Genomic DNA, 25,948 nt, shown 5'->3' with positions numbered 1-25,948 from the left:
CAGTGCCCCATTCCAGGGGTGTTTAAGCTCCCCTGTGACGCTGAATGAGAAGCGATATTAGATGATGCACTGGCTTGATTAGACTCAGAGAAAGCATGTGTTCGCCCTAAGAAAAGACGAATGGATTTGAATTGACACCAGATCATCTGGAAAAAAAAATTAAAAATCCAAAAAAAGCTGGAAGGTAAAAATGCTTTTTACAGCACAAGAGGTTAATAAAAAAAAAAAAAAAGAAGAATAAAAAAACTAACAAAAAAATTTTTTGGCACAGAATGACCTTGATGAAAATAAATAGACTAAAAACCCACCTGCCAACAGACCAGGGGTTAAACTAACAAATTTTAACCTTCTTTTTATCTCCTGATTGGATTAACCATATGATCTCAATTCAGTTGTACACCTTATCAGTTTAACAACCAAAAGTGGCTAAATAACAGGATGTAGGTTTGAATTCCAGGATTGCCAGCCACTAGTCAACCACTGAGTTGTTAGTACCACAGCTACCACATGTACTCGGTTTCTGTTCATTAGTACCAGAGAACACTCCTACTGCTGGAGGGAGTTTAATGCCATTAAAATGGGCAGGAAAAGGGCACTGGCATGATAAACACTTACCCCTGGTTTGAAGGCAGGGAGGCCGAGTCCCACACCGATGGTGGCTTTGTTGGGGTTCACCACTGAGTTGTAATGAATGTTTCCATGGTAACTGACTCTGATTGGTTCGTCGTTATTCTGATGGATCCCATGGAACGTGTTGATTGGTTCTAACAAGGACAAAGAAACAACTGTGTTAATGTAGTAAAATACCTACACTGCTTGATCTTTCCAAGACCTTTAACACCTGATGTTTAGTTGAAGTTAAAACTTTATATACAGGTACACTTGTAATGAACATGTATGTCATTGCATTTTTGGGATTTGAATCCTTTTTTGCAACTGTTGCTGTCCTTTAAACCTGGATGATCTAAATGACATGGCCTTCTATTTCCATGGCATGTAATGCTACCAAATTACTCAACAAAGCACTGCCCTTCTGAAGCTGACCCATACAGCTGGGCAGTTATTGCGAAGGGAAAACCTCAATAAAGACTGCTTATTTATTTATTTATTTATTTATTTATTCGGACATCATGTTTTACACACTTGGTTGATTAATGACAGGACAGGTTATTACTGGTTACACAAGATTCATCAGTTCAAATCTTTAATGTCAAACACAGTCATGGACAATTTTGTATCTTCAATTCACCTCACTTGCATGTCTCTGGACTGTGGGAGGAAACCGGAGCTCCCGGAGGAAACCCACACAGACACGGGGAGAACATTCAAACTCCACACAGAAAGGACCCAGGCCGCTCCACCCGGGAGTCGAATCCAGGACCTTCTTGCTGTAAGACAACAGTGCTGCCCACTGAGCCACCGTGCTGCCGCGTGTTCAGTTCGAACTGTACATACACTTGTAACGAAACATGTACGTCATTGACATTTTGGGATTTTAATCGTTTTTTGCAACTGTTGCTGTTCTTTAAACTTGGACGATTCAAATGACATGGCACTCTAATTCCTTAGCATATGATGCTACCAAATTACTTAACAAAGCACTGCCCTTCTAAAACTGACCCATTCAGTTGGGTGGTTATTGTAAAGGGAAAACCTCAATAGAGACTGCTAATTTATTTCTTTTTATTAGGATTTTAAAGTCATTTTACACACTTTGGTTACATTTATGACAGGACAGGTAGTTACTGGTTACACAAGATTCATCAGTTTAAATCTTTAATGCCAAACACAGTAATGGACAATTTTGTATCTCCAATTCACCTCACTTGCATGTCGTCTTTGGACTGTCGGAGGAAACCGGAGCTCCTGGAGGAAACCCAAGCAGACACGGGGAGAACATGCAAAAGGACCCGAACTGCTCCACCTGGGAATCAAACCCAGGACATTCTTGCTGTGAGGTGACAGTGCTACCCAGACTGCTTAACCCCAATGAAAAGAATTTCACAGATAAGGACATGTCATCTGTTGCACAATGAACTACATAGTTCCAAACTGAGGCTGGAAGCAATATCAGCACAATAACTATTCAATGGTAGCTTTATGGATTCAGTTTTCATGGTGGAGGAGCAGCACACAAGCCTAAGGTCAACATGTGCAATGACGAGCGTTGACCGAGTTGTGTAAAGCCTTTTTTGCAGAATGGACCGGTTTCATATAAGATATAATTTCATGGCCCGGCGGGGTAGGAGGATTTAAAATAGAAGAACTATAGAATGGAAAATCAGTGTGAATCCTAAGCGTTTTTCGACGCAACGAGACGCTGCTCCCAACTAGTGGTGATTGGAGACAATAACACCCGAAGAGTTTGTGAAATTTAATTGCTCTTTAGCGATCTCTAATTATTTATTCTCTCTGTGCGTCCCGGTAGTAAATGACCAGCGTATCGGTACCCGGTGGTTTGGGACCATTAATGTAAAGCACATCACCACTGGAGAATGGGGCAGTGGATTTGTTTGTTTGTTTATTTAGTTAGATGTCTAACATCATGTTAACCCACTGTTTACATTCATGTCATTAAGGGTTAGTAATTCCATTTAAAAGTTTGAATGGCGCAGTGGAAATGCATTGAGCTGAAGAGTCGTGCTGCACCATCTGCCAGTCTACTGGACAAATAAGAGTCCTTGAAGAAAGGAGAACATTGCAGATGGGTGCTACTATACCAACTGTGAAACTTGGTGGACACAATTAACGGTCTGGTGCTTGTTTGTTTGCATTTACTGTAAGGGAATGCTTACAGGTTGTAATTCACCTAAATGATGGGGTTTTCTTAAACTACAAGGTGACCTTGTGTGGAAATGCCCTTAGCTAAATTTAATTGCTCTTTGTATCAGGATCCATCAAGTCATCATCTGACTCATACGCTTCACAGTTTTTTTTTTTTTTTCCACATCAGCGATTCACAGGAAACCTCCTGACTTTCTTACCTGTGCCGTACTGGTACACTTCCACTGGCCGGTTGTACATCTCCGCCATTGCCTGCATCTCAATGTGATTGCCATGGCAGTTATTTTTTCTTTTCCTGTTGATGTATGTGGTGAAATCTTCTGTCACGTAGTTTGAGAAGTAGTCTGCGTTTTTCATCTGAAGATAAAAGGTGAAATGAGGATGTTGTAAATTGCACTTGCTTATACTTTCTGTGTTCCAAGGTATGCAAGAATGGCAACTGGTAGCTGAATTAGACCGGAAGGTCAATGGTTTAAGACTAACCACTACCAAGTTGCAACATGATCAAGCCCTTAAACCCTTACTATCTCTAAATTAATGCCCAATTGTAAATGCTTTAGATAAAAATGTCTTCTAAATGCTGCAAATGTAAATACACCAATAAGGCATAACATTATGACCACTTCCGTGTTTCTACACTCACTGTCCATTTTATCAGCTCCACTTACCATATAGAAGCACTTTGTAGTTCTACAATTACTGACTGTAGTCCATCTGTTTCTCTACATACCTCTGTGGACCACCACAGAGCAGGTATTATTTAGGTGGTGGATCATTCTCAGCACTGCAGTGACACTTACATGGTGCTGGTGTGTTAGTGTGTGTTGTGCTGGTATGAGTGGATCAGACACAGCAGCGCTGATGGAGTTTTTAAACACCTCACTGTCACTGCTGGACTGACAATATTCCACCAAACAAAAACATCCAGCCAACAGCGCCCCGTAGGCAGCGTCCTGTGACCACTGATGATCATGAAGGTCTAGAAGATGACCAACTCAAACGGCAGCAATAGATGAGCGATCGTCTCTGACTTTACAACTACAAGGTGAATCAACTAGGTAGGAGCGTCTAATGGAGTGGACACGGTATTTAAAAACTCCAGCAGCGCTGCTGTGTCTGATCCACTCATACCAGCACAACACACACTAACACACCACCACCATGTCATTGTCACTGCAGTGCTGAGAATGATCCACCACCTAAATAATACCTGCTCTGTGGTGGTCCTGTGGGGGTCCTGTGGGGGTCCTGACCATTGAAGAACAATAGAAAAATAGATGTACTACAGTTACAAAGTGCTTCTATATGGTAAGTGGAGCTGATAAAATGGACAGTGTGTGTAGAAACCAGGAGGTGGTTTTAATGTTATGGCTGATCGGTGTATAAGGACGAATCAAACAACTCACCAAGTAGTCCATGCAGTGTTTGCGAACAACTTCGTGCATATCTTGGTCTCCGTAAACTTGATCAGCTGGGGAATGGGAAAAATAAAATTAGAAACCAAACTTTTCAGCAGGTGCATTGTGGTATAAAAGCACAACATAATAACAGCTTTGCCCCGCTAGAGTTGCCCTGGTTAACTTAACACCTCACACGTTAGCCATTAAATAATAGGTACAAAGATCAACATCAGCGCACACAACTGCCAGACATAAAACGTACAAAAAAGAATACACCACCATTGGACTCTGGAGCAGTGTAAACACAGTCTGTGTGGTGATTTATCCTACTTTTCCGTCTGGCATTGCGAATTCAGGTTTGGTGTCTAGTTGAACACCAACCAAAACACACAGATCTAACTGTATAGGTTGGTAAGGAAAGAAGGGCTGTTACAGCACCAAGGGAAACCAACTGGAACCAATCAAAACCTATGGTTTTGGAGTGAGATGCTCGTTAGGTGCATATACTTTTGGCTATGTAGTGTACATTACAGGTGAAAACTGACTTTGAACTATTTAATGGAAGGAGGGAAGGGAATTTGATAACCCTCCGAAAGAAATAACAAGGAATGAAATAAATTAATATTAATTCTCACATCTGCTGGATCTTATGAAACTGAAATATTACATAGTTCAGTAATTAATATTTTTTTTCCCACAACCATTACTGATCAACATGTTTACTTCTGTTGCACCTAAACACAGCTGCACGGCACATTACGAGAGTTTCGGCGGGGTTTTTTAGCGCCAATCTTCATGGTGTGGCATCGCATGAGTCAAAGAAAGAAAACCATATAAAAAAAAAAAACACCAATACCGATGTAAACAAACAGGCGATAAGGTTCCTCGTTGAGGCCGTGCCTCTTCCTCCCCGGGAGCGGCTATATGCAAATTCAGGGGGTTCATTCCGGCAAGTCACATGACTCCTGACCGCAGACATTCTCAGAATCTCTTAGTCAATTTCCTCTTTCGCGGTATCGGCCTACTTCTGCTGTTACACATCGGGCCAAAGGATGCTGCAGGTCGTTAAAAAAAGCTTTAAAGATATAGTGACAGTTCAACCTGCGTGTCAAAGTTCGACGGGTTTGTGGGTTTTTCCATTTACTTGTAAAGAGGCGCCTTTAAAAATTGGTCTTTGTCACCATGTAAGTAAAAAAAGCATGTATGCAAGTAAAACCTTTAATAAATATAGTACAGAACTATAAAAGCAGAAGCAAGGGATAGTATGATACATTACTGGAGCATATAGGTGTGCATGAAACAGAACAACTGGACAGTGTAGCTCAGTGGTTAAAGAACCGGACTAGTAGTCAGTAGGTTGCTTGTTCACCCTACCACCACCAAGTGCCCATTGTAACCCCCAAAAGCTTATGAACTGGACTAGCGGTCAGTAGGTTGCTTGTTCACCGTACCACCACCACCAAGTGCCCATTGTCACCCCCAAAAGCTTATGAACTGGACTAGCGGTCAGTAGGTTGCTTGTTCACCGTACCACCACCAAGTGCCCATTGTCACCCCCAAAAGCTTATGAACTGGACTAGCGGTCAGTAGGTTGCTTGTTCACCCTACCACCACCAAGTGCCCATTGTCACCCCCCAAAAGCTTATGAACTGGACTAGCGGTCAGTAGGTTGCTTGTTCACCCTACCACCACCAAGTGCCCATTGTCACCCCCCAAAAGCTTATGAACTGGACTAGTGGTCAGTAGGTTGCTTGTTCACCCTACCACCACCAAGTGCCCATTGTAACCCCCAAAAGCTTATGAACTGGACTAGCGGTCAGTAGGTTGCTTGTTCACCGTACCACCACCAAGTGCCCATTGTCACCCCCAAAAGCTTATGAACTGGACTAGCGGTCAGTAGGTTGCTTGTTGACCCTACCACCACCAAGTGCCCATTGTAACCCCCCAAAAGCTTATGAACTGGACTAGCGGTCAGTAGGTTGCTTGTTCACCGTACCACCACCAAGTGCCCATTGTAACCCCCAAAAGCTTATGAACTGGACTAGCGGTCAGTAGGTTGCTTGTTCACCCTACCACCACCAAGTGCCCATTGTAACCCCCCAAAAGCTTATGAACTGGACTAGCGGTCAGTAGGTTGCTTGTTCACCGTACCACCACCAAGTGCCCATTGTAACCCCCAAAAGCTTATGAACTGGACTAGCGGTCAGTAGGTTGCTTGTTCACCCCGCCACCACCAAGTGCCCATTGTAACCCCCAAAAGCTTATGAACTGGACTAGCGGTCAGTAGGTTGCTTGTTGACCCCGCCACCACCAAGTGCCTATATTGTTACCCCCCAAAAGCTTATGAACTGGACTAGTATTCAGTAGGTTGCTTGTTCAAGCCCCACCACCAGCACCACCAAGTAGTGGGCCCCTGAGCAAGGCTCTTAACCCCTAAAAGCTCACATTGTATTCCATCACAATTGTAGGTCACTTTAGGTAAAGGCATCTGTTGAATGCTAATAGATCAAATTTTCACTGAGGGTAAGAAGAAATATTGTAGAAGAAACACTGGTAAGCAAAACCTCACAAGGTGTAGTGGCTGGCATTTCTTACTTTGCCACCTGAGCATCTTTATTACATACATATTAATGCAACTATAAAACAGCAGAATTTATTAAAAAAAATACTCTAAATATGTGCATTTGATAAATGTAAATAAAAAGTTAAATGTAAATGTAAAATAAAATAATCTAGTTTGATGGAAAAATGTATGAGTTCATAAAAGCGTCCCGCCCGTGTGAAACTTAAACATTACATGCTTGACCACATTACTCTGTTCCTGGTTTTCAGAGCGCATCACATTCACACAGACCAGTGTACACCAGAGCTCGCTCTCAAATCAAATCCCGATCCCTCTGTTTTAAGTGCATGTTTTCACATATGCCCAAAAACACTGACCAAAATGGTCAAAGTGGACTTGGGTGCAGCACGGAAGTTCAAGGGTGAAGTGCTTCAGCCTTTATGAAGTATACAGTTTAATGTTAACTGAGCAAAAAAAAGAGGAATTAAAACAGCGAGTTTTGAAAAGTCTTTCCCATCAGTAAAATAAAAAGCTGCGTAGTACTGCTTTCTTACACTTCCATAAAAAAAACCCATGTAAATAAACCCAGTTCCTTCAGTAACCTTTTGGTACACGCACCAACTGTTTTTAATATCAGGAATGAAATTCATATTTTTTTGTAAACCAAAAACAATAAACGCTCTGTGATTCTCAATCTTTTTATCTGCTGACTAAGCGTCAGTCTTACCTGCTGCACAAATAATTTGATCTTATATACACCGATCAGCCATAACATTAAAACCGCCTCCTTGTTTCTACACTCACTGTCCATTTTATCAGCTCCGCTTACCATATAGAAGCACTTTGTAGTTCTACAATTACTGACTGTAGTTCATCTTTCATGCTGTTTTTCAATGGTCAGGACTAGAGATGCATGAGTACCGATACTCGTACTCGCAAACCAGGATCCGATACTAAACATCCGATACCGTGTGCCTAGTGCACGTTGCTGCGTTATGCCTGGTTCACACTACACGATTTTTGCCCTGATTTTCGCTCGGCGACTGGTCGGCGCTCGGGAGCAACTCGGCGTTCGCTCGGTGATCAAAACTCGGCTCTCGATCGCTAAGTGTGAACTATCCAACAACTCGATCCGACCGGCTCGCCGAGCGCTCGAGTTTTCTAACACGTCAGATATCTGATCTGAGATGTGCGACTGGGAATGAGTGACATGTCGAACAGCCAATGAGAACGCAGGATACGGTGTGAGGGGAAACGCAGGAGAGGAGTGTAAACAGGTGGGACAGGGGGATAATATAGTTTATATCAGAATACACCGGCACACTCACACGTTTTACAGTATTTCTGACCTGATCGTTCTCTACAAAACATAACAACAAAACACCAACATTGCAAAAAATATTTATTAACCTCCAACTCACTACAGACAATCCATGCTATTCGTGTTGCCAAATAATTTATTTTTCCTCCTTAATTTCATCACGTCAGCGCACAAACACTTTGATCACTCGCTACTTGTTGACGTGCATTTTTGGACGTGGTATCATTAAACTTCTCGTCACTTCTCACGTGTGTTTAAAAAAAACGGTATTCTAAATAGGTATTGGTATCGGTATCGGCAAGTACAAAAATACATGTACTTGTACTCGTACTCGGTTGGGAAAAAATGGTATCGATGCATCCCTAGTCAGGACCCTCACAGGACCACCACAGAGCAGGTATTATTTGGGTGGTGGATGATTCTCAGCACTGCAGTGACACTGACATGGTGTTGGTGTGTTAGTGTGTGTTGTGCTGGTACAAGTGGAGTTTTTAAACACCTCACTGTCACTGCTGGACTGAGAATAGTCCACCAACCAAAAATATCCAGCCAACAGCGCCCCATGGGCAGCAAGCTGTGACCACTGATGAAGGTCTCGAAGATGACCAACTCAAACAGCAGCAATAGATGAGCGAATTTATTTATATATTCATTCTGTCTTTTAGCTGCTCCTGTATTAAGGGTCACCACAGAAGATCATTCTTGCCTGCATACACATTATGCAAATAATGACACTATGTGTAGTGGGCTGAAATAAAATGGCTTTGGAAACCCCCACATGGACATATTCTTGTTTTATGCAGCCACAAAAGGTGACAACATTAAGGTCGCAAGCTTAACCATACACATTTCTTTGAAGACAAGTGATGAAAAGTCTTTCATTTTGGTGCACTTGGCTACTGAGGTGCGACCTGGCATTACAACTATTAGCTGTATTCTTTTTGTGTTCAACAGTTTACTTTTTAAGATATACTTTATTTGTCATATATACATATACAGGTGTACAGCACAATGAAATTCTTTCTTCGCATATCCCAGAGCGCAGGGTCAGCCATCGCACGGCGCCCCTGGAGCAGACAGGGTTAAGGGCCTTGCTCAAGAACCTAACAGTGGCTGAACCGCCAATCTTCCGGTTGATAGCCCAAAGCTCTACCCACTAGGCTACCACTGTCCCATTATACACTGTTTATTATATGGAACTAAAGTTTTTTTTAAAATTTGCATTGTTTATTCATCATGAGTAATGTGTAATGAGCTTCATGGACTGGAAATGAGCCGTTTCCAGTGTAATATGCAATTTGCTTTGAAACTATAAATGTAAGGTTTGTGTTTAGCGATTTAACGTTTTTCATTCGCGTAGCATTCAAGCGCCTCACATTTACTGGATAATACGCACTATAAGGCGTCCTAGTGTATCCGAGAGTCTTCAGAGTTTGCTGAGTTTATAAAGAAAGAAATAAACTGTACATAGACAAACTATCTGGAGCAGATACTTTACTGGCTTGTTCTTTTGATGCACAACACAGACTACAGAGAGATGATCACGTGTGTAGAAAAGCACACTTTTCCATTGATTATGGAATCCCCAAAGGGGCAAAAACGCACTAATACGTAAACATATACATCAAACATTGTCAGCACACTACACCACAGAACAGTCTGTCGGTCTGCTGCGATCGGTTAGTCAAAATGTCCAAGATGTCGAAGTCTAATGCAGCTAAAAACACTACTCGGGTAACTGAGTTTGGAAAACTCCCAACCCATTCTGTGGACGCAGAGGGGGAGTGTGACAAAACACAGATGAGAAGTTTCGTATTTGAGACCATCGCTGGATGTTCTAGGTTTACATTCAACTGTTAAGTTAAGGCTGTGCTGTGTATTGTAGCGTCCACTGATTCCATCATTCAATATATGAGTGTAAGTCAATAAAATAAAGCACATTTTCCCATGAATTTAGTAGGGCGTAATTTAGAGTAACACGCTGAAATTATCATATACACAAAGTGTTAAAGTGTTTATTTTGGCAATAACTGGAAGCCTCATTAATTTCATGATATAGAGGTGGATCAAGCAGACATAGTCTAGAACAGTGGTAGCCTAGTGGGTAGAGTTTTGGGCGATCGACTAAAAGATTGAGAGTTTGAATCCCAGCTCTGCCATGCAGCCACTGTTGGGCCCTTGAGCAAGGCCCTTAACCCTCTCTGCGCTCTGACCCCAGCTTCCAAACAAGCTGGGATATGCAAAGAAAGAATTTCGTTGTACTGTATGTCTGTATATGTATATGTATAAATGACTAATAAAGGCATTCTATTCTATCTATAAGCTAAGCGTGTGAAGTAAACTTAACATTGCACATAAGTCACATGACCAACCCAACTTTAAAATATGGTGGGGTAGCATCACATTATGGGAATGCTTGGTCAAAGCTGAAAATACAGATACCTTCAAAAAATGCTCCCACCCGCCAAAAACAGACAGTGGCAGATAACGAAACATAATTAATTTGAACCACTTCATTTTAATATTGTTTCACGTTCCCAAAGACATCATGATCAAATGCTTGGTGAACTAGAGCGGAGGGGGTAAGAGGTGTGATGTGTATAACTATATAAAGACCTGAAAGTGAGAAAAGGCAGATATTCACGTCAAATCCTCCAAACTACGTAAAGCATGTGTGGAATTTCTGACTGCTCTCACTTCTCATTAAGGAGCTGGTATTTTCCCTCTGTTAATATCTATTTTCCATTCATGACACTGGAGATCACACAACCTCATCTTTTTCTAACAGAGCAGCGGGTGCTATCTGGGTTAGTTCGGGGGCACCCCCTCTGTTCTTCCCTCCCGTCCCACACGGTGGCTGGTTTGCATGAATCTGACTCATCTGTGATCATAAACACCTGCCTTTGTTCTTCCCCGATTTCAACCTCGATTTGAATGGCAAATATAAAAGCCAGAGTTGGTGCCAGAGGGCGGCCAAGTGGTGCTGAGGGCTTTCCTCATTACAACCATAACAGAAAAATGCTAATACAGCCTCGAAGCTTATTGAACAGGAAGGAAGGTCAAACCCACCTAGTTAGTTAGCACACCAACAATTTCTGTAATGTATGAATTTGAAATTGTATTTTATTTATTGTGTGTTAAGCTCCACGTATGTACTACATTAAAATTAAAGGCGTTTATCCCTCTAGCGTTAAGATCGTCTTATTGCCGTTAGGGATGCACCGATCCGATATTAAGATCGGATATCGGTCCCGATATTACCAAAATGAGATGGATCGGATATCGGATAATCAGGCCGATCCATGGGTCCGATACGTTCACTTTAGTTCGTTTGCGACGCGTGCTAAGCCCATACAGGACGCGCTGCTGACGTATGGCGTATAACACAAACAAAAAGAGCAACATGGAGCGAGCCAAAGAGTCAGCTGCATGGAGGTATTTCATGCTTATTTTGAATTACTGTTTGCACTAAATATTTACGGATAAGTTTATTTGAAAAAGTTATTTAAGCTACTACTGTTTTTCTCATTATCAGCAGCTACATTCTGGGTGTGTTAGAAAACCTAAGGAGCTGCCTTGCTGTCTTACTGTCTACATAAGCGGCTGCCTCAGTAGAGAGGATTCTAATAAGTCTTCAACTTATAAGTCAGGTTATTCGAACGCGTTACATAGCGATTCCATCGGGTTTAGCATTTAGCATCTTGCCATTAAAAACAGTGAACTGAGGTAGCACAGCGCTAACGCTAACGTCAATATAACATTTCCCTTCATGTACCGATAACGGTTACATTTCCTGACAAGCTCAAACTTGCAAATAAAAACACTCGGTATAAGTTTATACAAGTTAAAAATCAGTAATATTTTATTTACGTTGAATGCTGGGATTGATTTGGTCACAAAGGCAGCGTCGGATGCTCACTCGTTGAGTGAAAATAACACTGAAATATTAAGATGCCTGTTTATTATTTTATTGACAAATAAATAGCAGTTCAGTACATTTATATCTGTGTTAATTATATTTTGTTTTGCAAACTTAGTAATGTTTAAGTCGATCCTGATGCCTTAAGTCTTTCCCACATAATAAAGTATATACGGTTTATTAATTCAACAATGGTATCGGATCGGTATCGGGTATCGGCCGATATGCAAAGTATATGTATCGGATCGGTATCGGAACTGAAAAAGTTGGATCGGTGCATCCCTAATTGCCGTACTGCTATTAACAATCAATATGTATTCATGTGATCAGTATAATTATGTACAATCCCAACTCAGAAAAGTCAGGACAGTATGGAAAATGCAAATTTAATCATTAAAAACTAGGGATGTCAAACGATTAAAATTTTTAATCGCGATTAATCTCAGAATTTCATATAGTTAATCGCGATTAATCGCATTAAAAAAAATCTGTGTAAATGTTATAGAAAACAAGGATTTTTAAGTGAAATGTTACAATTAAAATGGTGAACACATTTTATGCTAAATGTACTTATGTTAAAAACTGCTGGGACAAGAGAAAACTGTAAGGGAGTTTTATTCACTCACATACTAGGCAGTAATACTATCTAATGGTTTGATGGACGTTTCTACACGAAGTGAGTGTGTTTTGACCCTTTGGGGCTTCCATAGTTCATGGACAACGTGCTTGACTCAGCTGTCCGGTATTCTTTACCGTAACAGAATAAGTTAATAAAGTGTTCTGCTCCCGACAACTTGTGAATATAGCGTGTATTTATTTCTTTATTATGCAAGTGCAGATGCTACGACGCTCTTTTACATTTTGTTAACAAACCGCAAATGAAAAACGGTGACATGTCCGACATTAAAACGTTTGTTCTACCAGTCAAGTCTCAACATGAACTAGAATTTGCGTTAATGGCACTATTTATCTTAATCGCGTTAAATTGAGATTGCGTTAATGCGTTATTATCGCGTTAACTTCGACAGCCCTATTAAAAACACATTTAAAACCAGGATATTTTAGCCGCTCAGGTGGCGCAGCGGTGAAGTACGCTAGCGCACCAGAGTTGGGGTTTCGAATACATCGTTTCGATTCTCAGCTCTGCCTTTCCGACTGGGTGGCTGCATGAACAATGATTGGCTGTTGTTCAGGGTTAGAAAGTAAGAAAGTCGGATCATAGGTCCTCATAACCGGTGCGACTGCGGCCCCTGCTGGCTGACTGATGCAGCCGCCTGCACAGGGCTGAGGAATAATGCTGATGGGGGTGTGGCCCTCCGTACACAGTGCCCGTTAGGTGTATGAACTCGACTCGTGCAGGTGAAAAATGACTGACTGCACGTGCCGGAGGGGGCGTATGTCAGTTGAGAGGCGTCCTCAGTCAGCGGTGAAGGGTCGAATCAGGGTAACTGGACACGACTAGATTAGGGGGAGAAAATAAATAAACAACAGGACATTTTACATTTTATCTGGTCAACTTAATTTAATTTGTTAATATACCTCCGTTTTTGCATTTCAGACTTGCAACACATTCCTAAAAGTGTTGGGATGCTAATTTATTTATTTATTTTATTTTTTTAGGATTTTAATGTCATGCTTTACACACTTCATGACAGTACAGGTAGTTACTGGTTACACAAAATTCATCAGTTCAAGTTTTTAATGTCACAATTTTGTATCACCAATTCACCTCACTTGCATGTCTTTGGACTGTGGGAGGAAACCGGAGCTCCCAATGGAAACCCAAGCAGACACGGGGAGAACATGTAAACTCCACACAGAAAGGACATGAACAGATCCACCTGGGAATCAAACCCAGGACCTTCTTGCTGTGAGGCAACAGAGCTACCCACCGAGTCGCCTTGCAGCCCTTGACGGTAAAGCATTTACCATTTTGTAAATGTTGCCATTCCTTCTCACAACACTTAAAAGACGTTTTGGCACCGAGGATACCAAGCGATTTAGTGTTTCAGGTGTTATTTTGTCCTATTTTTTCTGCAAACACATCCTAAGGTGCACAGCAGTGCAGGGTCGTCATTGTCGCATCTTTAGTTTCATTTTTTGTTGGGGACAGGTCAGGACTGCAGGCAAGCCAGTCCAGGACGTGTATCCTCTCCTTCTGCAGCCTTTGTAATGGATGCAGCATGAAATTCTACTGTTTGATGGTCCATCCCATTTGCCTTAAAGCCCAGAGAACTTCATGCTACTTCTGGGCATGGTTAACATAAGGCTTTTCTTTTGTCTGAGGGATTGGAAATAAGTGTTCAGCTTTGTAGATGGAGGAATATGCAAATTATTTCCAATCTTTTTTAAGGACGTATTTGAGGAGTGAATGCTAAAGTTTGTTTGTTTATTAGGATTTTAACGTCATGTTTTTACACTTTGGTTACATTCATGACAGGAACAGTAGTTACTCATTACACAAGTTTCTTCGGTTCACAAGTTTATATCAAACACAGTCTTGGATAATTTAGTATCTTCAATTCACCTCACTTACACGTCTTTGGACTGTGGGAGGAAACCGGAGCTCCCGGAGGAAACCCACGCAGACACGGGGAGAACATGCAAACTCCACACAGAAAGGACCCGGACCGCCCCACCTGGGGATCGAACCCAGGACCTTCTTGCTGTGAGGCGACAGTGCTACCCACTAAGCCACCGTGCCGCCCCGAATGCTAAAGAAAATTTTTGAAATGTTTAATAACTTGTAAAATGTAAAATCACATGACTAGCCCTGAATGTTTATTAATAAATGAAATAAAGTTGACCAGACAAAACATAAAACATATTGGGTTTATACTGTCTTCAATAAAATAAAAGTCAAAGTAAATGTAAGAAATTCGCCTTAAGTTTCATAGACCCTGAATAGCACGACATAAGCTGCCAGATCTTAAGTCAGACCCAGTGACCTTTTACAAACACTATTAATGAATAATAAAAAGCCTGTGAAGTGTGTTTTAAGAAAAACGCTCACACACGCAGATAAGCTTCGTAGGAAAAGAGAAGCAGCCAGGTCCGCCATTTAGCAGAAGCCCAAACCACAAGCGCCTCAATTGATAGAGGTCCCGAGATAGCATTGCACTGCTAACCAGCGAGAATCATTCTAAGAAAGGGGTGGGTGCTTGCGTGCAGCGTGGGCGTATAGCGAACCAGTCCGACCCCATTCGGGTCTGCAATTCTTTGATAAGTTTTATCCCCCTAACGCACAGACACCAACACGTCACCACAGAGTAAAAGTCTATCTGTTACCGGATCCTGAGTTCCTCTGTAGTGCCCATGTGACGTAAAAATGCTCATTCAGTTTTAAAGCTAGGAAAAATTGGTCACGTCACGATACTGTGGAAAAGATAAGCAATCAGAAAAGACAGAGGACATGTTTTACTGCTACAAGAAGCACTATTATTTAAACATTCGTGTTTGGATCAGCCATAACATTAAAACCACCTACTTATTTCTACACTCATTGTCCATTTTATCAGCTCCACTTACCATATAGAAGCGCTTTGTAGTTCTACAATTACTGACTGTAGTCCATCTGTTTCTCTACATACTTTTTTAGCCTGCTTTCACCCTGTTCTTCAATGGTCAGGACCACCACAGAGCAGGTATTATTTAGGCGGTGGATCATTCTCAGCACTGCAGTGACACTGACATGGTGGTGGTGTGTTAGTGTGTGTTGTGCTGGTATGAGTGGATCAGACACAGCAGCGCTGCTGGAGTTTTGAAATACCGTGTCCACTCACTGTCCACTCTTTAAGACCCTCCAATCTAGTTGGTCCACCTTGTAGATGTAAAGTCAGAGATGATCGCTCATCTGTTGCTGCTGTTTGAGTTGGTCACAGGACGCTGCCCATGGGGCGCTGTTGGCTGGATGTTTTTTAGGTTGGTGGACTATTCTCAGTCCAGCAGTGACAGGGAGTTGTTTAAAAATTCCATCAGCTATGTCCACTCATACCAGGACAACACACACTAACACACCACTACCATGTCAGTGTCACTACAGTGCTGAGAATGATCCACCACCCAAATAATACCTGCTCTGTAGTGGTCCTGGGAGAGTCCTGAACATTGAAGAACAGCATGAAAGGGGGCTAACAAAGCATGCAGAGAAACAGATGGACTACAGTCAGTAATTGTAGAACTACAAAGTGCTTCTATATGGTAAGTGGAGCTGATAAAATGGACAGTGAGTGTAGAAACAAGGAGGTGGTTTTAATGTTATGGCTGATCAGTGTATATATTTTGGTGAGAGCACCATCACACACACACACACACACACACACACACACACACACACACACACACACACACACACACACACACTCTCTCTCCCTCTGACCCTTTGAATTTCTTTAAAATTAATTGAAATGTTGACTGCAAACAAGGCCTTGACTTAAAGACTGATCTAACAAAGGCTCATTTTGGATGACAAATTCCCATAGATACACTTCAACATTATGTGCAAACCTTCCAAAAAAGAGTGGTGTTTGGTATTTATTTATGCCTATGATTATGAAATGGAATATATTATATGCTCAAGATCAGGTGTCCATATACTTTTGGGCATATACGGTTGGTTTGTTAGTTTGGATTGTAACGCCATGTGTAACACGTGTCATTTTATGGCATGATCAGTATTGTTTGAGTCTGTTTACTGTATCTTGTCTTTATATTGTGGGTCTATTTTCTATTTGCATTCATATTTTTATGGCTGTGAGGTAGGTTAAAACTGTTCTTGTGTCTTGTGTAAGCATTTCTTTTGTGGTTTTCGGCATGTGTGCTTGTCGTCTTTCCTTTGTGTATTCTGTAAAAGACGTAAGGGCAAGTAAGGGCAGTGTGTGAATTCGCCCAGCCGGATGGAAGTAGAGCTGAGATTCAAACCCAGGAGCTTAGAATCTCGGCACTGGTGTGCTAGCGGATTATCCCGCTGCTCCACCTGGGCGCCCGCCTTGAATATTGTTTTATTTCTGATCCCTGATCTATGCATTGCAACAGTTTACTCCCACACCCCTTTTCCACCGACACGGTTCCGGTTCGCGAACTTGATTTTGAACCGGTTCCGCGTGTTTCCACCGAAAAAAAGAGGTTCCAGACAGCGGACCAATCTGGCACCACAGAATACTTGGTTTCTCAGCGCGAACCGTGACATAATCGGTGGGCGTGTCAGAGTGAAGAGGTTTGGGTGCTTTGCTAAACCACTGTGCTGGTGTCTCGTATGGAGCTTGTCGCTGCATTTTTCATCTTTTTAAGTTCATCGGATTGGATTTTGATCCAGTTTGTCGCTGATATTTTCACATTTTCTTAACCCTTTGATGCACAAGCTAAGCAAACCCCTTCTAATGCACAACATGGGTCAAAATGACACATATTCATCCATTCAAGGATATTTTCATATGCACATTTGTCAGTTATTCATGTATTTGCTGTCTTAGCTAATAAAAGCTATCTATACTAGAATAAGCAAATAGTATTGGACATATTCAAGATTCAAGAGCCTAATCTTTGGTTGTCTTTCAAAAGATCAGTAAATATGTTTTGGACTACAAACACTTACAAATGTCAGGAGTTTCTGTCAAATTCCATAGTAAATACATAAGGGTCATTTTTGACCCATGTTGTGCATTAGAAGGGTAGTGATACAAAAATGATTTTTATTAAAAAAGCAAAAAATATAAAACTGAAATAAGGATTTGTGATGATCAAAAACAAGTTAATTGAAAAATTAATTGAAAAGTTGTGCATCAAAGGGTTAAAAGTGACCCGGACAGAACGAACGACGCTTAAATAAAGAAATAAAGTGTAACGTGGCTTATTGTACTAAAACGACTGATGAATTTGGGCAGTACAGAGCACTTATAACCAGTACAGAGCACTTATATTGAGTAATTTAGAAAGAAAGAAAGAAATTTAGTGTTTCTATGTCTAATTTTTAGTACATTTAGCCACGTTACACTTTATATTTTACGTTACGCTTTTTCGACTCTCCCGAGAAGATTTAGAACCCCGAGCTGCATAAACACCACACGTGAAGTAAATCCAGCTAACACAGATATATGTGTTGTATTTTAGAGTAGATTTGATGGTTATTTCACACAATTAGATGTTCGTGTGATGTTTTATCGCTCAAGTCGAGCACTGAGCAAATCATGAAAGTCAATGAAAGTCGCTGTGAAAGCGAAGCGCAAAATGCATCTCACGTCAACGAACTAAAGAAAACAACAATTGCGACAAACACGTGTACATCTTTATATCACCAACAGCTGATCGATGCTTTTTACATAACGAACATCTGTAACAGCAGCACAAATTTTCGCACATAATCTACAAGCTCCGCCATCATGTTACTACTCTTAACTTTCATTGATAACGCAGGCTTTGTTCTCAAAAACTGGTGGAAATATGCATCGGTTCTCTACAGAACACCAAGGTTCTAAGAAACCTGAACAGAACCGGTTCAAGAACCATGGTTATTTTGGTGGAAAAGCCTCACCAGTGACACTTCCTTGGACCTGATGGCTTGATTTTTGTCCTGACAATCCAGGCCTGAGATCCAGGTGTTTTCCTTCCCAATCATATCAATGGCAATAAGTGGACACATCTCAGGGATAATTAAAGCAAACAGGGTGCACTAGACCACAATTTGGAGTGCCAAAGAAAAAAAAGGTTCGGAATAATTACTGAATTCAATTTTGACACCCCCCTATGGTTCACCGTTTGGTCTACAGGTCGTGACTTTACTGGAAAGCAAGCAGTGGCTGGGCAGGTAATCAAAAGTGAGTTAACCAGATAGGTAAGCCTTTTAGCTGTGTGCACACTTCACCCCTATATAATTCTTCATTTGCATAGAATTGAGACAATCTCATTTTAATGTCTTGTGCTGCTGTCTCTGCGTTACTTGAAGTGTGGCACGGTTTCGCACCTCTGGAAAGGAAAATGTTCAACTGTAGCATTGCTGCTCACCAGCGTGAACAGGGTAAGAGGGTCGGAAAGTGAAGGGGTTTTTTGTTAAACACACCTGAGCTCACAGATGCCTGAAATATGCTAATGTTACACTAATATAGGTAACATAGCTAACACTGAGAACAGGGCCAATTGTACTCTGCTGGGCATCTTGGAAAAAGGGTCATAGTTTCGCTGGGTGAATGCCAATACTGGATTAATAAAAGAAATAACACTGTATAACACCTCTTTACTCTGCTGGGACATCATAGAACACTGAGCCACCATCAGGACTATCAGGACAGACTTGTGAACATGATCTTCCACTCTGCCGTTGCACATCTGTTAATATTTATGGCAATGGACACTCTTATAACTAGAGATGGGACGATCGATCGGCTATGAATCGGTATCGGCCGATAAAGACCATGTTAAGTTAACAGCTCAGTGGATTGATCCAGACTTTGAGCTACGAAGCGCCAACCATCACCTCACCATTAATCAACAATCGTACAGAAACCATCGTGAAAGCTCTTCATGACCTAAAATAACATCCTTAACGTTGTGCATCATACATACGATGTAATTTTGCTGATTGTAATATTTACTTTAAAAAGATAATTCAACCCGGTCACATCTGAGTCGATTCTATCAGCACGTTATATAAACTCCTGGTTCACTTTGGTAAATCGTAAGCGGTTCTTACTTGTGATGTAGATGAGAACAGAAGACGTTACAGAGCCAATCAGAGGCAAAAGTTTATTCATTAGCAAATTCGTTAGTTCAGGATCATCTGCTGAACTTTTAGCTCCTTAGACGGAACGAGTCTGACGGTCGGTTACAGATCTGTGGTAATAGCAGTTTAATTAAGCTTTTTAATGAAGCTTTTTAATGTAAGAGAGTCACACAGAATGTTCTGTAGTAGCTGGTGTTTATTTAAAACCACGACATTTAATTATAAAACAGTAAACACGGAGAGATAACTGAGAAGAGAAACTTACGCTTCGCGAAAAATGAATCGACTCGTGAATCAATGGATCACTTATAGCGATACTGTGAACAAAGCGTATCTTCTAAAGGCACACACACGCACACACACACACACGCACTGCTCCGGTTTATCTTCACTGTGAGGCTCTTTTTAAGTTTATTTATTTTTATTGTAAGAAACTCTAGAACCCGACAGATGTCGATCAGTGAGTAGGTAAAAGGTCAGATCTGTTTCATAATTTCCTCGAGTCTTTTGGTAGGGAGAGAGGGGATCACCAGGCTTTTGCAACAACAGGCAGCGCCGAGCTCAGAATCGCATTGTGTAAAAGTTCAGGAGGCCAGACAGCGGTAAATCTACAGTGTTATTCCCCTAACCGAGGCAAAGGGAACAGACTTTCATATCACAATCACTGTCTGATATGCAGCTGGAAATAACACCGAAGCCTAACGTTTAGGGTTAGCGACAATCCAAACTGACGCACATCACAGACAAATATTCCCTTAAAACGTCATGACTGGCTGATTTTTTTCTTTTTGCATCACTGAGTAACACTGCTGCGTTAAGAATTTAAGTAAATTTTATTGGCAGTATGAGCTTGGTGCCATACTAAGAAAGAAAAAGTCATATTGCAAACATTAGAATTTAGGTGATAGAGCAGTGTTAGCTCAATGGTTAGGGTACTGGACTAGTGATCAGAAAATTGTATACTGTCACAATTGTACGCCACCCTTTTTCAGCGCGTCCAATTGCCCGATTGCGTCATGCTTCCTCTCCACCAATGCCGATCCCTGCTCTGATTGAAGAGTAAAAAGCTAACCCACGCCTCCTCCAGCAGCTGTATGCATCTCATCACCTACACTTTGACGAGTGCAGTGCAGATCAGCATTGTGTACGGAGTGACACACCCTGAGAGCACTCTTTTCTCATCTCTGTGCAGGCGCCATCAATCAGCCAGCAGAGGTCGTAATTGCACCAGTCATGAGAGAGAGACCCCATCCGGCTTAGTCCCGCCCATGTCTGAACAACAGGCCAATCGTTGTTCATGTGGCCGCTCAGCCTTAGCCGGCAGGCAGAGCTGAGATTCGATACGATGTATTCGAGATCCCAGCTCTGGTTCCAGCGTGTGTTTTTACCGCTGCGCCACCTGAGCGGCCTTGGAAACATTTTTAACCAATTTAACCAATGGATTAAAAAAAATATTTATAAAACGGATAGTTCCGGTCCTAAAATCTGATTGGCTGAGCCGCGTTCGAAGCCGTTGTAAAATCCCCGATAAACGCACACCTATGACCACCTCACATCATTCCATATTAATACGCCACTGAAAAGAAAAAGCGAATGTTATGTTCGCCCTCATGTTGCCTAGCAACACTGTTAACGGACTACGTGATTTCGCGGAAGAATGCTTTTTGTAAGTGTTTTTGTAAATAAAAACATTTATTTATTGGACATTGTTGTATTTTATTATATTTTATGTTGACCGCCGTTGACGGCAAACGACCTTCCCCGTGATAAAATCGCAGTAACGCACGGTCTCTCGTTGGCTTATTGCTTTAATATATTGTTGCTCAACAGACCCAATTGGTCACGTCTGAGGGAGGGAAGTCCGAATGATGATTTATCTTATTGTGCTACAAAATCACCCCCTACTGTCTAGTCACTCGCCCACAGGTCACCGCTAGATGTGCCAGCTCACATATGTTGCATAACAAAAATCCACTCCTTCAACCAGGATCATTTCTTTTTCCTCCTTGTTTCTACGCGGCATATTAGCGCACAAACAACTTTGATCTCTCACACTTCTTGTTGACGTGCCTTTTTAGACATGGTATCATTAAATCCCTCACCACTTCTTGCGTGTGTTTTCGTGACAAAACATAGTTTGGGAGACCAGACAGACTGGTCAGAGATCCCTCCTGGTGATAGATCATGTAGTGTGAAACCCCCTATCACCGATCAGTCGTGTAGTGTGAAAACCACAACGACTTGAAAGACTCCCGATTAAGAGATCAAGAGATCCAGTTGTGTAGTGTGAACTGTACGGCGATCTGAACAACCTGAAAGCCGTGTAGTGTGAACTCAGCATTAAAGAAATTACAATTTAGCAGACACTTTTATCCAAGGCAGTTTCCAGGCTTCCAGGCTTCCAGGCTTTTTTATTTTATATATAATATCGTCAAGCGAGTTCATAGTCTGTCATTCCTTCCTACTGTTGCCATCGAGACACTCAACTAATTACAAGCAATCACCCCACAGCCTCACACACCCACACTAAACACATCCATTTTCAGCTCTTAATCCTTCCCTTTAGGGGGTTCATGCATGCAAAGAAAATTGTGGTCGCATTATATGCAGCATCTACAGCCAGCTGTAAAAGAAGTGTGTAAAGTGAGCTGCTTTTTTCTAAAGAAGTTGGTCATTTAAAATGCAACCTTGACAGAAAATCAGGGGGGGCATCCAGCATAAAAACTATGCCAAATCAAGTTAGCAGACAAGAATGATCCATGTTGGCAACCCCTATTATAAGGGAGCAGCCAAAAGAAGAAAGGAAAATTCTAGAGATGCATGAGTACCGATACTGGTATCGGGTATTTGCCCGATACCGCGCTCACTAACTTGTACTCGTACTCGCATACGAGGCTCCGATACTAAACATCCGATACCGTGTGCCTAGTGCACGTTGCTGCGTTATGCCTAGTTCACACTACACGATTTTTGCCCTGATTTTCGCTCGGCGCTCGGCAACCGGATCGAGTTTTCTAGCACGTCAGATATCTGATCCGAGATGTGCGACTGGGAATGAGTGACATGTCGAACAGCCAATGAGAACGCAGGATACGGTGTGAGGGGAAACGCAGGAGAGGAGTGTAAACAGGTGGGACGGGGGGATAATATAGTTTATATCAGAATACACCGGCACACTCACACGTTTTACAGTATTTCTGACCTGATCGTTCTCTACAAAACATAACAACAAAACACCAACATTGCAAAAATATTTATTAACCTCCAACTCACTACAGAACAATCCATGCTATTCGTGTTGCCAAATCCACTCAGATTCATTTATTTTTCCTCCTTGATTTCATCACATCAGCGCACACTGAACACTTTGATCACTCGCTACTTGTTGGCGTGCATTTTTGGACGTGGTATCATTAAACTTCTCGTCACTTCTCACGTGTGTTTTTGTTAAAAAAAAAAAAACGGTATTCTAAATAGGTATCGGTATCGGCAAGTACAAAAATGCATGTACTTGTACTCGTACTCGGTTGGGAAAAAATGGTATTGATGCATCCCTAGAAAATTCATAGCTTGGCACACTAACACTGTTTTAGTCCCAACGTCTCTTACCCTATGTTCAGACCTCTCTGCCATCGTGCGCTATGTTTTTGGTTCCTAGATGAAAGTTCCTACTAGAGATCTGGAGATGGAAGAGAAACACATTGGCTGTGTCCGAAATTGCATACTTCCGTACTGAACAGTACACGAAAGCAGTACATGAGAGTGGCTAGTGTGTCCGAATACATAGTATTCATTAAACAGTATGCAAAAAGTACCTGGATGACCTACTGCTTGGGCAGCCTTTTTTTTCCCCTTTTTCTCCACTTAAGCGCATCCAATTTCTGCCCGTCAATCATCCTCTCACTAATGCTGGTCCCTGCTCCTGATTGTGGAGGACGAGGCCGCTCCACGCCCCCTCCGACACGTGCACAGCAATCGAACATCTTATCACCTACACTTGACGAGTGCAGTGCAGTACAGAGCCGTGTACGGAGAGCCACACCCTCTACCGCACTCCTTTCCCATCTCCGTGCAGGCGCCACCAACCAGCCAGCAGAGGTCGTAATCGCACTAGTCTGAGAGAGAGTCCCCATGCGACTTAATCCCGTCCCTGTCTGAACAACACGACAATCGTTGTTCATGTGGCCGCTCAGCCTCAGCCGGCAGGCAGAGCCGAGATTCGATACGATGTATTCGAGATCTCAGCTCTGGTGAACAAAGCTCTGCGGCTTTTTTACCGCTGAACTGAGCGGCTTTTTGGGCAGCCATTTTTGAGTATGCAAACACAGCACACTTGCACTCCAGTTGAACATAATTTACCTGGAGCTGCAAAGGCGTTTCAAGCGGAAGAAAAAAGATGGCGGAAAGTGGAGAGACGGAGTAAGACAAAAATTGAAAACGTTATGATTTCGTACAACCCTGAATAACGTTAGGAGTAGCTTTGTGGAGAACGACAGAATTCATTTTGGCTGATTTTAAAACTGTTATAACTGTGGCGATGTGACATCATGCATCACGTGACGTTGGTAAGACGGCGGGCGTAGTACGTCCACTGTTGTGTGCATACTGCACACTTGCGTACTAAAAGAGCCTACTGCTTTACCGGCCGAGCAGTACGCACTGCCTGAAATGTAGTACGTACTGTTTAAGTATGCGATTTCGGACGCAGCCATTGTCACAAAGTCGAACTTCCGCAAATGGACATCAGCAATCACAAAGATCAAACACAGTTTTCTTGTCGTGTTTATGCACAGACAGTGATGAAATTATTTTCCTCCTGGATTTTCATTTTTAGACGGTAAAAAATAGTGTGGGAAGAAATCTGACTTGTATCTGATTTGTGATGAAATATTTTTTTAATATGCTCTGTACAGACTAGCTTTTTGGCTTGGTGTCAGTTAAACCATGACAACCAAATGCCCACATGGGTGATGAGCGATCAGCAATTCAGGCGACGAGAGGCGAAAAATTGCAGCTGGTCTGAACGTAGGGTTACACGTCACCGTTGTAGATCATACAGTGACCTAGGAACACAGGCAAGTGAGTCAAGCTGGAAAAAACGCACTGAACATGAATCCCTGACTGCACTCATGTGTCCACTAATATCTCGTTATCTGACGGCTAGCACAGCTCACCATCGCACTAGTGCAGCATGATATGAAATATGCTTTATGTTAGAGCAGATCAATACCATCACACAGGAGCATGTGAAATTCCCTAAGAACATTCGAATCCAACATGTCTTTAACCTTTGTTCTGTTTCTCTAACTGATGTTACGTGATGATCATGCAGGACAGAGACGGCAGCCTTTCTGCTGAATGTGTCAGATACAAAAGGTCAACAGCTTCAGCAGCAAACCCCCTAGATAATAAACGGCATGGTGATGTACTGGCAGGATTCCATGTTTTTTTACATAACACAGGGTTTCTAAACCACTAGGCCAAGGAAACCTCTGGTGTTCCCTGTACCTACACTCAGGAGAAGCCAGTGGGCATTACTGGGCTAGTGACCACACTTCTGTCCTTTGTAAAAAACTTCGCATTCACATAGAATAGAATATGTTTCATTGATGGGGTAGTTGAGCAATGAAGGCACTTTGGGGCCTGTTCTCCTTTTAGTAGATGTCTGTGTGTAAGTCTTGAATGTCCTATCTTGCATCGTGTGAGGGCTACTTGGTCCCCCCCTCTTCTGGGTATAGTTCATTTTGTATGGTTGTACGCTTTGTTGAATTTTCCTGAGTTTGATATTGTCTTGTAAGTCCCAGTTCTCTCGCCATTTCTCATGTACATAACTCTTAAGTCTGTTGGTGGGATGTACATTGGTGTGACTGGTACTTCTGCTGCTCTTTTGGCTATGGTATCTGCTTCCTCATTTCCTCTAATGCCCCTGTGGCCCGGTATCCAACATGGCCTCAAAATTTTGTTTGATTGTTCCAGTGTTTTCAGTTCTTGGAACGACAGGAACCTAAAACGAGACCTCTCTTAATTATGACTGCTCATAAGTTCTCTCCACTAATGAAATTCCTCGCTCGTTTTAGTACAATAAGTCACGTTAAGTTTTGTTCACGTTAAGCATTGTTCATACGGCCTGTGTCGCTTTTACTACGTCGTATCAAACAGTTCGTCTCATTGAAGGCGCTTTGGAAAGGTAAGTGGCAAGATGGGTCAAAGTTCAACAGCACAGACGGTGCATCTTCTCATCTGAAGT

General features: G+C 42.0%; 1 protein-coding gene across 1 annotated transcript in view; it reads right to left on the bottom strand.

Annotated features, from left to right (window-relative positions):
- Positions 1 to 25,948, bottom strand: part of otud5a (OTU deubiquitinase 5a) — a 103,140-nt gene that overhangs the window by 30,172 nt on the left and 47,020 nt on the right. The window contains exons 3-5 of the mRNA XM_062998585.1: positions 4,191 to 4,255; positions 2,985 to 3,141; positions 616 to 764 (exon numbers count right to left, since the gene is read on the bottom strand). Of these exons, the coding sequence (XP_062854655.1) occupies positions 616 to 764; positions 2,985 to 3,141; positions 4,191 to 4,255 (371 nt within the window). The remainder of the gene's footprint in view (positions 1 to 615; positions 765 to 2,984; positions 3,142 to 4,190; positions 4,256 to 25,948) is intronic.

This window comes from Trichomycterus rosablanca, chromosome 7, assembly GCF_030014385.1.
Source record: "Trichomycterus rosablanca isolate fTriRos1 chromosome 7, fTriRos1.hap1, whole genome shotgun sequence".
Lineage (NCBI taxonomy): Eukaryota > Metazoa > Chordata > Actinopteri > Siluriformes > Trichomycteridae > Trichomycterus > Trichomycterus rosablanca.
The sequence above is the reverse complement of the archived record's forward strand: the minus strand, read 5'-3'. Positions and strand labels throughout refer to the sequence as shown.